Below are 13,468 nucleotides of genomic sequence, written 5' to 3'. Positions count from 1 at the left end.
CAAACAGCTTATACTAAGTCTGTTGATTCTCTTTAATTTTCTGGGTTTGATATGTTGCGAGTATTACCAGCAGCCTTTTAGAACTTAGGTGATTACCAGCCAAGACAAGACACCTATTACAACAGAAAATCTTTGTATAAAATTTAATGTCACATTACGAAATGTGCATTAACTTATCATCAAACCTGGGTAATTAGTTAATTATAGAAATAGAGGCTAAGAATATATAATTTCATGTACCACCATTATTTATATTACTGTTACATACCCTAATGTATTGCATGGAGTATAAAACTGAAGTAGGTAAATTATAGGTTGGGGTAAATAACATAATACAACAGCATGAACTTTCATTCAACATGAGTCACTTTCATATAATTAAGTTTTTATACCAAGAGAGAAGTTAGGAGAAACTATCTTGTTCAGTAACTTACTTCTTAGTGTGAATGTGTAACTAATATCACTATTAAAAATTTCCTAATTTCAATCAATATTGTAAAAACAGAAAATTAAATGTGTAAGGTGAGTCATGAAATCTGAGTCACAGTTTTAGTATTTTAAGATCAGAAGAAGAGGATGCCCTTAGTAGCTGCAGAAAGACAGTAGGAGAAGGGAAAAGTTACAGAGTAAAGGAAAATATGAAAAATTTAAGAAGAAGCATCTGGAAAAAGCTTGAAAAAGCCAGCAGAAACGAAATTTTCTACAGTTGAGTCAACATAAGCAAGGACTATTATTAGAAGAAAGACGAGCTAAAAATGGTCAGAGAGTTTGAAAACATAGGCAACATAAGATGCAAGATCAGCAACCTAGTAAAGCAATTTTGTCACCATATAAGTCTCACAGTGCTCTGGATAAAGCCATGGCTCGGGTGCTGCAATTGCTTACATTAACAAGGTACTGTCAACTATACCTGAAAATGTGAAGGTAGTTTCAATCTGGTCAGATGCTGTACCTCAATTTCAATCATTTCATAATGTGGAAATCTACTGGAACTTATTTGCTACATCCCATGGTAAAGGAGCTGTAGATGGAATTGGTGCAGTTGCGGAACAGCTAGTGGGGAATGCATTCAAAAAGCGAAAATTCATAGTAACTGATGCATCAACTTTCGCTCAGGTAGCTGCAAGTACAACAACTACGCAGGTTTTTCATGTGTCTATTGATGAAATTCAAGGAATCAATGTGAAGCTTAATCTGACGCAAATATTTTCTTCAGCACCATCAGTAGGCCCTACAAAACATTAAATGCATTCACTACAAGAAAGGAGTACTACAAACATATCTGCTGTCTCCAATGAATTTTGCTGCTGCATAGTGAAGAAAACTATGGGAAGTGTGAAAACTGGAACCTGGTACAAAGTAGAATATGACAGTAAATTCAATGCTGGAGAAGTGTGTGCAGTTTTTGGAAATTCTTACTTAATCACTGAAAGGCAGTGTGCTGGTCACTATTTGAAATGGCCTGTAAAATGTGATGAAATTATAAAGAAAATTAATCAACTTGATGTTGTCAATGCAAGATGATATTTTCAATTCTGACTTTTAATTGAATTTACAATTCATTTTCCCAGATGTCATGCTCTTATAATTTTTCATAGTGTTTGAAAAGTGAAATGTTAATGTTAAGTTTATCTTATTTGGCACATAATGCCATATTTTCATTTCCCTGCTTGCAGCTAAAAAGATTTTCCAACAAGAAGTAGGAAGTAACAAGAGTCATGTATGTAACATTGAGTTGCATGCCTGTTTCAATATATTACAATATTTCACATGTTATAAATATTTTTAAAAATCTATAACTCTTGTCATTTGAACGTCAACCTAATATGCATTTTCTGTGATAAAAACCAGATCCATACTCCTAATAGTCTGAGGACACTTTTGAGCTAAAATGCATATTATAAATAGGATGTCCCAAATTTGCAACATGAGTCATGACAAATTACATTTTTGTTCTTTAATTTTAATGCTCTTCCCTGCTTAAATAACACTCAAGATCTTTGCCTAAACAACACAATTTATAATGATGATTTACAAAAGAAAATATGGTTTTATAAAAGATAACAAGTCAACATAATAAAACACTGATTTCAAAATTTAACATGAGTCACCATGGAATCTCCCTGTAAGTTAAAGGAAGAGTCAGTAATAAATGCATACATGCAGTAATTTTCCACCTGTGCTGTAGACTACTGCAGCAAGAAAACGGGGCAACTAATAACACACAAGGTTTTAGCTACAGAGAGTTGTCAATGTACTGATCCCTGCAATCTAACACTAATTACTATGCAGAATACTACACAATATTAATTTTAGCATGTTTGTTATGTTTAAAACTAAAACTGGATACAACAAAAGAAAACAGTACAAATAAACAATAAAGTCACGAAATAGTTTACGAGTTTTAATATTTGGAGCAGCTGACTGGGTGAACAGCAAAACAAACAAACAGAAGATTAAAAAAGAGCTTGAGTGTTTTTGGCAAACTGAACATGGTTTTCAAATTGAAGCTACCAGTGTGCCAGAAAACCAAATGTTTACAATCAGTTTGTATACCCTACTTCCACTTTTGATTTTATGGCAGTGGGACACAGACTATTAATGCAAAACTTGTTTAGAACCTTAAGGTTCTTCATTGAGGAGTTTGGAGATGTGTATTGGAAATTAGTACAACATATAAAGGGGAGAAAAAAAAAGTGAAAGGATCAGAGAACAGATTTCAATGGAAGACATAACAAAGACTAATGAAACTGAAGTGGTCAGGACATACACCCAAGTAGTCCTTTGTGCTGGTTTCCAAGGTATATTAAAAGACTGATATGAGAATCTAATGGAAGTTGGGTAGTATATAAAATTAGAAGACAAGCAAAAGCAACATGGGAGCATACAGTTGAAGATAATAAAGCATGAGAAAGTCTAGAAGGAAGCTGTGGTTGGCAAACGGTTGTTTATCATTATTAAAAGCTAAATATTTGGTTGTGAACCAGTTGCTGTTCTTTGCTACACTACTTTATTAAATATTACCACATATGATGTAATTGTTTTGGTAGGTAATAAATATATTTTCAGTACTGCAATCATTGCAATTGATGCACACACTTGAAACGACTTCTACAACTGCACAATAATGGTAAATTTATAAAAAAAGACATACTTTGTCAATAATTTAGTTTTCAAAACAGGAAGTGAATAATGATGCCACTACAAACCATATTCTGTTATTGTGAATCTCCATGTGTGTTAAGTGGAATACCACAGGCATCTACTCTCACAGTACCTGTATGTCAATTCTTATGTTCTCCAATACGTACAGTACAGTACAACTGAAGTATCCATTGCTAAATGAAGTAGCAAATGCACAATAGGCGTAGTGTAAATTGGTAATAAGAGCTGTAAGTTGTTCTGGGTGAGATTCCTCAGTGTGTCATAGCAGTCAATAGGAAACAGTTTTTACACAATTGCTCAGTCTCTGTTATATTACAGGGTCAATTTGCAACAATTCGGTACACTCTACCGAGCAAATATGCTATGATGTTAGACTAATGTGGAAACGTTTTACATGTTAAGAAAGCAATACATAAGATGGAGTTGTGTGTTTATTCATTAAATAATTTTTAACGTCTAACCTTAAAACAATAAATGTCTTACCTGCACTATCTAACACGTCCTTGTCAATTTTATCCGTCAACAAACAAAATAGTGCATCCTTTCCTTTGATTTGCGTCATGAGTTCTGCTCTTTTCACAGGGCATTCTTGTTGCCAAACAGTGACATCACAACTGAAAGCAAATTGAACTTTTTCACACATTAAGCACGTAGACGGTTACCTGCTGGAATTAAAATTTGTTTGTCCAATGGTAAAAATATTTCTTTCGATTTACCTTTCCTGTAACAACTGAATTGCAGACTGTGGCACGTTCGGATGAGTGACGTAAACTTTAAACCGTCCCATTCCTGTCGCCTGTGAGATAAAATGACTCTGCTGTAGTGACTTGGACTTTCTGAATATAATTTTACCGCAGCTGGACCATTGTTTCCAAAGGTTTTGATAAATCATGAAGAACCGTTCTTCTCTTTATTTCTGTATTCTCCTTGTCAAGCAGCTACACGTTATGGTTATCTATAAAAGCAAGCACAACTCAAGGACATGACTTTCAAAGGACATGTAAACAGAACAGTTTGGAAATGTTATATATTTTTTCCTACAACTTCTATCACAGTCATATTAGCCCTCGCTTTAAGTTTTGGCACAATCAGGTCGAATTAAAGCAAAGCTACGGACCTTCCGTCCCTTCGACAAAATAGCTACGTCCATTACTTTATATTTATTAAATCTGAAAGCCCATAATCAATTACTTTACTCTCTGTCAGTTTCAAATTTCGAAGTACATTCTTCCCCATCTTGCGTATTTTACCGGTGTTAGTTTGCTTTGCCCCAAGAAATAATTGTGATCACTGCTGCTCTCTTGCGGCAACAGGTCAAACTTTTTCCAAGTGAAAGATGTTTTTTGGGATGGTAGTCAGTGCTATCTATACTTACAGACCCTCAACGACTGTTGCAAAAGGAGGAGGATACAATTTGTGCAACAAGTGAATGGAAAGGAAAGTTTCAATCAATGAGTTGGATGAGAGAGATTTCATCTGTGCGAGGATACGTAGTGCAGTTGCTCGAAACGTTTCAATAGTTTAGATTTTTATAGTGATAAGGTAGTAACCACATCGAAAAACAGTTGTCTCTCCCTCCAAATAAGTCACGCCTTTCAGTTTGTTTTCAAGAGACTTGAAGTACATCGTTGATTGGTAAGTTTCCTCAGTGTTTATGAAGCGTAAATAGAATTGCTTGAATATATATACTCAGTGTTTCATTATTAGTAGGTTAAATATAAAGAGGTGATGCATGCTAACTTTAGAGAAGTATCCTCTTCTGTCGTTATTTTATGTCAGAGTGAAAAATCTTCTTTGGTGTTTTCGTACCTGTTTTGACTTCGTTCATTAGTGAAATTATAATATGTACTTGGGACTGACGAAAACAGATGTTAAATGGAATATAATGTCTTGAAGTATACAACTTTTGCAAGCATTGAATCAGTGAATCCGTGGCAGTCGAAATTTTTTACTAAATGGTAGTACCTCTTGTTTTCACGTAATAAGTTGTTTTTGTTAGGCGCGCTTGTCACAGGCAACGGCAGTTAGAAGTTACATTCGCTTGATTTTACGTAATTACACCCATCTTCAGCTAGTCAATGATTAATATGAATTAACCGTAGCTCATTTCATTCTTAGTTAAGAGCGTAATACAGCGACAAGTTCGTGACCAGAACTCCTTAAACACAATCTTAGTGGCTTGTTTCGATATCGAAGCGTTTACACTGCTTAGCACTCTGCATGTAAATAGCATGCATCAGATGAGATAGTAAACTCTGGCGTTCGGAGTGTTTTTAGTGTGCGGTAAACAGCAGATGTGACTGTCACTGTGACCCGTGGCAGCTGCAGCACGTGTTGGCTATAGAGGTGCTGATAAAGAAAACGGTATATCAGTTGTGGATTTATGGTTGGTAGGGAATATCTGTAAAAAAAAATGCATACCGCAGTGGGAAAAAAATGAAAGATCTACTCAGTTGTAGTCATTGTTGTCCGTATCAAATGTAACGTTCGTAAAAATGGTGTAATATTCATCAAACGAACGCAATGGATCGGAGAACATATTCGGCGAAAAATAATTTTGGAAAGTTCTTTGTTAGCCAAACTTTGTTACTTGTATCTTGAGTGTCGGTGTGACAAGAACCATCGTAATTTTAGTAGACTAGTAGATAAAAATTTCTGGTGGCAGTCTTCCCAATAGTTACGTGCAGAAATTGGCTGCGCTTGGCCTTGAATCTAGTGCCATATGACACCACATGAGAGGTACTCTCTCGAGAGACTGCGGAACACCAGCACCAAGCAAAGCAACATTTCAGGAAATTTACGTTATATACGTAAAGAGGCGATTGATTGTGTATACTTCTAGGATTAATGCAGAAATATGTAAAAAGTGTTCGAAATTAATCGGACAAAACACTATCGGCTGTTTCATCATTGTTCCATCACAATTCACGTTAAGAATACCAGTCGCTTTACTTGCCTGTGTTTCGAAGATCGATTTGGACAGCTGCTCAAGTACGGTCAGGCAGTTTTCATTTTAAACAGCTGCTTTTATTGCGTAGCTGATGACTCGAGAACAATATAATTGTTTTAAGTATAACAAAGCAAGTAGCAGAAAACGTGCGCTTCAAACCACTACTTCTCGGAAAAAGTTCGTGCCCTTTGAAGAAACCAAGCGCCCATTCAAGATGACATGCTGGAGGACTGCCTTGTAAGAAATCATAGTCTTGTTGGATTATGTATAAGAAGACTTGTGACATATCAGTATGGGCGAAGGCTACTGTCTCCATAAATTAACAGTAGTCTCAGGAATAACATGCTGAACTAAACTGAATTCACATTAAACTGATTTGACCAATCTGTTTACTCGGCCGTAAGGTCTGTGAGAGAGACTTGCTTATGGATAATGCGAAAAAGAGTTAGAAAAATCCAAAACTATCGATCCAGGTAGCTGCTGATGAAACGAATTCACAATTGGCAGGAATACCCCGGAATATGCACTGACCTTCCTGATTTTCCTTGGCTTATGAAGCCATTCCAAACGAATGTTGTGGAAATTAACTAAACTGCGATCGAACTCTTTGTCATCTGTTAGAACATTCGGTATTCCGTTATTGTTAATGACTGAGATGTCAACAGTCTGTTGAACCATAACGAAACGGAAGATACTGCCACTCTTGTACTTCAAGCGTTTCAAAAGAAGCAGGTTTTCCCCATTTTAAGGGGAGATGGCTTGCTGGACTAAAAGCCTACAAAACACAGTTTCGTGATCTTGATAGTTCATTCACTTGTGGAATTCTCTGTGGATGTATACCGAGTGCTTCACAGTACTTGCCAGATAAGCGCCCCCTGCGGCGAACTCACGGCGCGTTTTGCCATCGCAATGGAATCGACAGCGTCCGCCGTAAGGGTGGTTGAGTGGTTCTCAGTTGTAACAGAGTTAACAATGAAACCAAAGACCCCTTCAGTTCAGCTTAGTATAGAATGTTGGTGTGACCAGAGAAAGAAGATAAAGTATTCTTTACATTTAAAAATGAACAAGAAGTTTTTTCTGTTTGTATTCACGGGTGAAAGCTGTAGGTGACTGCGAACTAAGTAGTCAATCAGAATCTGACTCATCCTAGGGGAGCAACAGAGTAGTGATTTCCGAAATGTGTTCGACTCTTGATAAATGGGTTGAAACAATGTCACTTTTAAATTAGTTCTGGGAAAAATGCAACTGGAGCAAAGTACTCATCACTGGATAAACTCCGCACGCCTCATAGAAGTGACTGAAGTGTCGGCGTCCCTAAAAACGAACCCAATGTCTTTCTTCCTACAGTAGAAAAGAAAATGACGATGGGCGCTATCCATATTACGGCTAGGTCTCCCTAAGCAATGTAAAGGTAACCGAAATTCTCCGTGAGTAGCGGAAGCAAAGGACCGCATAATAACTACCCATTCGTATAGGGCTGGCAAAATGACTTGTTTCAGCAAATGATCGCAAATTATTACGGTCCAGACTTTTATGGGAAACGTTTGTGGTGATCCTGAGGGTTGTCGTCCTGTTAGATTTCGCTTATTTGGTAGTTTAGACACATCCCTAATGAAATAGGCTCATCGCTAAAGAATAAATGAATAAAAAATATTTTATGTGGAGCGGTTAGATCGGTGATCTTTCCTTGCAGATCGTTATGGACAAAGAGAACACAAAATGCGAAGTCATCGAACCCCAGTCTCCAAACCTTCTTGAGGTGCTGTGCGTACAGTTATGTTCTGCCAACACATTGCAGGCTGATCTCTGACGTGTTCAAACGTTCGCTTAGTTTCTCTTCCTGTCCGGAATCTACGCACTGCTAGTGATGTGCGCCGCGCGAGCCAAATTAAGCGACATATTACACTACTGATTAGAAAAGGAAACATTTATCGGCGGACCCTCAAAATTTGCAGGTTCAGTTACAGTAATATATAAAAAAACCTTGAGGCAAGGTTAAAAGAGTCACTAAAATACCACTGATAAATGCCCTGTTACAGTCTAGCAGCATTCAAAGAGTCTAAGATCCATTATTCCATTCATTTTTTTATAGCCGAAGTGGATAACTTCCGCTGATAACAGTTAATATACCGTCTTCCACTGGTTCCTCTCAACTTACGTAGAAATCTTCACAAAGACAAAACAGAGTAACAGTATAAAGAAACAAAGGTCGAGTCACACCAATACATTTCAGATATTCAAAACAAGCGTCCAGAAGTCTGTCTTTTCTGCCAACACCTCCTCCAGCTAGCTAATAGCTCCATCATCTAAAACAAGGCCTCTGTTTAGTGGTTACTCAATAAGCTGCAACACTAACGCAAAAACTCAACTCGCACTTCTCTCACATGACATACTGAAAGCTATGTGACTGGAATTAGGACATTTTGCTACGGAGGACACAGCATGTTATTTTTGATGGAGAGTCATCGTCAGATGTAGAAGTAACTAGGAGTGTGCCCCAGGGAAATGTGTTGGGACCCTTGCTGTTCATTTTGGATATTAATGACCTTGCAGATAATATTAATAGTAAAATCAGGCTTTTTGCAGATGATGCAGTTACGTATAATGAAGTACAGTCTGAAAGAAGCTGCATAAATATTCAGTCAGATCTTGATGAGATTTCAAATTGGTACAAAGATTGGCAACTTGATTTAAATGTTCAGAAACGTAAAACTTTGCACTTCACAAAACGAAAAATGTAATATCCTACGACTACAATATCAATGACTCACTGTTCGACCAACCTATACTACGAATACCTGGGTGTAACGCTTTGTGGGGATATGAAATGGAATGATCACGCAGGTTCCGTTGTGTGTAAAGCAGGTGGTAGAGCTTCGCTTTAGCGGTAGAATACAAGGAAAGTGCAATGAGTCTACAAAAGAGATTGCTTCCAAATGATTAAACGACCCATTCTAGAATATTGCATGAGTGTGTGGGGCCCATACCAAATACGACTAACAGGGGATATTGAACGTGTTCAGAGGAGAACAGCACGAATGGTTACAGGTTTGTTTGACCCGTGGGGAAAGTGGTACAGTGATGCTGAAGAAACTGAACTGACCGACTCTTGAAGATAGGCGTAAACTATCCCGAGAAGGTCGACTAACAAAGTTTCAAGAATGGGCTTTAAATGATGACTCTAGGAATGTACTACAACCCCCTACATATCGCTCACATAAGGATCTTGAGAACAAGATTAGAATAATTACAGCACGCACAGAGACGGTCATATAATCATTCTTCCCGCGCTTCATTCGCGAATAGAACGAGAAGAAACCCTAATAACTGCCATATGGGACGTACCCTCTGTCACGCACTTCGTGGTGGTTTGCAGAGTATGGGCATAGATGCAGAAACGGGAAAACTGATAAGAACATCAGACCCGATCCCAGGGACACAGTAGTAGATTCTTGTACGTTTTCAATACCGACAGGATAACTTTACCAATATCATTGTGGCTTACTAACACTGAACTTCACAACTACGAAACATTTTACATCAACGCGTCTGGCAAACATTTAGGACTACCGGCAGACTCGCCAGTATGTGAATGACTTGCGGGTGCGGAACTGGTGCCCGGTAACGCCCCAGATGTGTTTCATCGGGTTCAGAGCAGGCGAATTTGGTGGCCAAGGCATCAGTTTGAGTTCATTATCATGCTCCCCAAACCAATGAAAACACACTTTTGACCTTGTGATCGTCAGTTTTCTGCTGCCCAAATAGCAAAAGTCGTCCACTACTTGGAATATCGTATCATTCGATTCAGTTCGACTAAATTCTGATTGCCTTTTTTTAATTGTTGTTGAAGTCTCGCAATAGCGTACACCTAGAACAATGTAAAATTCTGCCCAATCAAAATCCTAATCGAATAATAACAAGTATTCAGAATGAGATTTTCACTCTGCAGCGGGGTGTGCGCTGATATGAAACTTCCTGGCAGACTAAGACTGAGTGCCGGACCGAGACTCGAAGTCGGGACCCTTGCCTTTCGTAGGCAAGTGCTCTGCCATCTGAGCTACCCAAGCACGACTTAAGACCCGTCCTCGCAGCTTCAATTCTGCCAGTACCTCGTCTCCTTCCTCCCATCGTGCTTGGGTAGCTCAGATGGTAGACCACTTGCCTGTGAAAAGCAAAGGTCCCGAGTTCGAGTCTCGGTCCGGCACACAGTTTAAATCTGCCAGGAAGTTTCATATCAGCGCACACTCTGCTGCAAAGTGAAAATCTCATTCTGGAAAAATTCCTCCAGGCTGTGGCTAAGCCATGTCTCCGCAATATCCTTCTTCCAGGTGTGCTAGTTCTGCAAGTTTCGCAGAAGAGCTTCTGTGAAGTTTGGAATGTAGGAGACGAGGTACTGGCAGAATTGAAGCTGTGAGGACGGGTCATGAGTCGTGCTTGGGTAGCTCAGATGGTAGAGCACTTGCCCGCGAAAGGCAAAAGTCATGAGTTCGAGTCTCGGTCCGGCACACAGTTTTAGTCTGCCAGGAAGTTTCAATTACAAGTTTGTTGGAGCTCTTCTGACGGCAGGACAGTGGTTTGTGGCGCTTGTTGTAAGACGAGGAAGAGGAGGGCAGGAGGCAGTGGAAATGGGTGCAGTAATAGGCTCTAGGAGGTGGTGCTGAGCTGTGAAATTATTCCACAAGGATTGTATATATTATATCTCAACAAATGTATCTGGACAGCCCTATGTAGTGCAGACTAGACCACACCACTAAAAGTCACGAGAGGTGGGCCTGTTAGTATAAAAGGAGGCAGTGAATATTGTGTTGTTCGTAGAGAAGCAGTAACAGCAGAATGAGTCAATCAGAAGAGCTAGAGCTTAGTGACTTCGAACGTGGAGCAGTTACTGGCTGTCACCTGAATGACAAATCCATCAGGGACCTTCCAACCTTTCTAAAGCTGCCCACGTCGGCTGATGGTGGTGAAATGGAAACATGAAGGAACGACCACAGCTAAATCAAGACCAGGCAGGCCTGATATACTGACTGACGCACCCTAATGTAGCGAAAGGTCGGAACACACAACGCACCCAGGAATATTTTCTAACGTGATTGTTTTGATGGCTCACATGTTGTGGTGTTGGGAGCTGTGATGTTGCATAGGCGTACTGACCTCCAAATCTTTAAACGCGTTACAAAATGGTTCAAATGGCTCTGAGCAATATGGGACTTAACATCTGTGGTCATCAGTCCCCTAGACTTAGAACTACACTACTGGCCATTAAAATTGCTACACCAAGAAGAAATGCAGATGATAAACGGGTATTCATTGGACACATATATTATACTAGAACTGACATGTGATTACATTTTCACGCAATTTGGTCGCATAGATCCTGAGAAATCAGTACCCAGAACAACCACCTCTGGCCGCAATAACGGCCTTGATGCGCCTGGGCATTGAGTCAAACAGAGCTTGGATGGCGTGTACAGGTACAGCTGCCCTTGCAGCTTCAACACGATACCACAGTATCAAGAGTAGTGACTGGCGAATTGTGACGAGCCAGTTTTTTTTTTATGTGGGGTTTAAGGGCGCTCAACTGCTGAGGTCATTAGCGCCCAGTCACTGTTGTTAGAGCACATGGAATCTAGTAAAACTCAAGGGAAAGGGGGGACACCAGAAGGACCTGACAAGGATGCAGATAAAATAAGTAAAAAGGTTAAATGTCTTTGGACAAGCCAGTTAAAGTTATAAAATGCAGAATACGAGCAGTTGCTCGAGCGTCATCAGCTAAAACATCTGGTAAAGTAGATGGCAGGGACAGGACAACACGAAATTGACTAAAACGGGGACACGACAATAAAACATGGCACACTGTTAATGTCTGACCACAAGGGCACTGCGGGGCTGGGTCACCGGAGAGCAGGTAGCGGTGGCTAAACCGGCAATGCCCAATCCGCAACCTGGTCAGAAGGACCTCCTCTCGCCGAGATGGTCGGGAGGAGGTTGTCCAAGCAGTTGGGAGCGGTTTGACTGCCCGGAGCTTGTTTCCTTGGAGGGATGACCAAGCATCCCATGAACGTCAGATGACGGGACACAATGGGAGGCTGGCCGAGGCAGGAGGACTGCAGCCTTGGCTGCAGCATCCGCAGCCTCATTCCCAGGCACTCCTACGTGTCCGGGAACCCACAGAAAGCTGACAGGAGAACCATTAGCAGCGAAAGAATGGAGGGACTGCTGTATCCGTTGAATCAAGGGATGGACCGGATAGGGAGCTCCAAGGCTCTGAAGAGCACTGAGTGAGTCAGAGCAGAGTACGTACAATGAATGGCGGTGGCGGCGGGCATACTGAATGGCCTGATGGAGAGCAAAAAGCTCGGCCGTAAAGCTGGAACATTGGTCGAGGAGCCGGTATTTAAAGGTGGCGGCCCCGACGACAAAGGCACAGCCAACACCATCGTCAGTTTTGGAGCCATCGGTGTAAATAAGGGTGTGACCGGCAAGTCAAGCACGAAGTTCGACAAACCGTGAGCAATACACTGCAGCCGGAGTACCCTCCTTCGGGAGTGAGCTGAGGTCGAGAGAAATATGAACCGGAGCCTGGAGCCAAGGTGGTGTCGGGCTCTCACCCTCTCTGAAGGTGGTAGGGAGGGCAAAATCCAATTGTCGAAGCAGGCGACGGAAGCGGACTCCGGAGGGCAGCAGGGCAGAGACATACAACCCGTACTGATGGTCGAGAGAATCGGCGAAGAAGGACTGGTAAGCGGGGTGGTCGGGCATAGACAACAGCCGGCAGGCATACCGACACAGCAGTACGTCGCGCCGGAAGGTCAATGGTAACTCGGCAGCTTCAGCATAAAGACTCTCGACAGGACTAGTGTAGAAGGCTCCAGTCGCAAGACGTATCCCCCGATGGTGGATGGAGTTGAGCTGGCGTAAGAGGGATGGCCGAGCGGACGAGTAGACGAAGCTCCCATAATCCAGCTTCAATCGGACTATGGACCGATACAAGCGAAGCAGGGCAGTGCGATCCGCTCCCCAAGATGAACCGCTAAGAACTCTGAGGACATTAAGGGAACGTGTACAATGGGCCGCCAAATAAGAGACATGTGGAGACCAACACAGTTTCCTGTCCAACGTGAGCCCTAGAAACTTAGTTGTTTCCACGAATGGGAGAACAACGGGACCGAGATGTAAGGATGGCGGAAGGAACGCTTTATATCGCCAAAAGTTGATACAAACCGTCTTCTCTTCAGAGAACCGGAAGCCATTTGCCATGCTCCATGAGTAGAGGCTGTCTAGACAACGCTGAAGGCAGCGCTCCAGGAGGCATGTTCTCTGGGCACTGCAGTAGATCGCGAAGTCATCGACAAA

General features: G+C 41.0%; 2 protein-coding genes across 7 annotated transcripts in view; one reads left to right on the top strand and one right to left on the bottom strand.

The window, feature by feature from the left end:
* LOC124776457 (glyoxylate reductase/hydroxypyruvate reductase) overlaps nucleotides 1-4,470 on the bottom strand; it is a 66,742-nt gene extending 62,272 nt beyond the window's left edge. For 2 of the 6 annotated variants that reach the window (XR_007015621.1, XM_047251465.1), the window contains exons 1-4: nucleotides 4,362-4,416; nucleotides 4,109-4,120; nucleotides 3,882-4,059; nucleotides 3,649-3,779 (exon numbers count right to left, since the gene is read on the bottom strand). Coding sequence is in view for 1 of the 6 variants with exons in the window: in XM_047251465.1 (XP_047107421.1) it covers nucleotides 3,649-3,779; nucleotides 3,882-4,059; nucleotides 4,109-4,120; nucleotides 4,362-4,401 (361 nt within the window). In the remaining 5 variants the exon portion in view is untranslated. Of the gene's footprint in view, nucleotides 1-3,648; nucleotides 3,780-3,881; nucleotides 4,121-4,206; nucleotides 4,228-4,282 lie in introns of those variants that run through there. The other 4 variants (XR_007015623.1, XR_007015625.1, XR_007015624.1 and 1 more) reach the window with 4 other exon arrangements.
* An 89-nt stretch (nucleotides 4,471-4,559) lies between these two features.
* The window catches only part of LOC124775242 (TGF-beta-activated kinase 1 and MAP3K7-binding protein 3), a 526,363-nt gene continuing 517,454 nt past the window's right edge, over nucleotides 4,560-13,468 (top strand). Inside the window, exon 1 of the mRNA XM_047250080.1 lies at nucleotides 4,560-4,800. The gene's annotated coding sequence lies outside the window, so the exon portion shown is untranslated. The remainder of the gene's footprint in view (nucleotides 4,801-13,468) is intronic.

This window comes from Schistocerca piceifrons, chromosome 2 (genome assembly GCF_021461385.2).
Source record: "Schistocerca piceifrons isolate TAMUIC-IGC-003096 chromosome 2, iqSchPice1.1, whole genome shotgun sequence".
Taxonomy (NCBI): domain Eukaryota; kingdom Metazoa; phylum Arthropoda; class Insecta; order Orthoptera; family Acrididae; genus Schistocerca; species Schistocerca piceifrons.
Note: the sequence above shows the minus strand (reverse complement) of the source record. Positions and strands in the feature narration are given on the sequence as shown.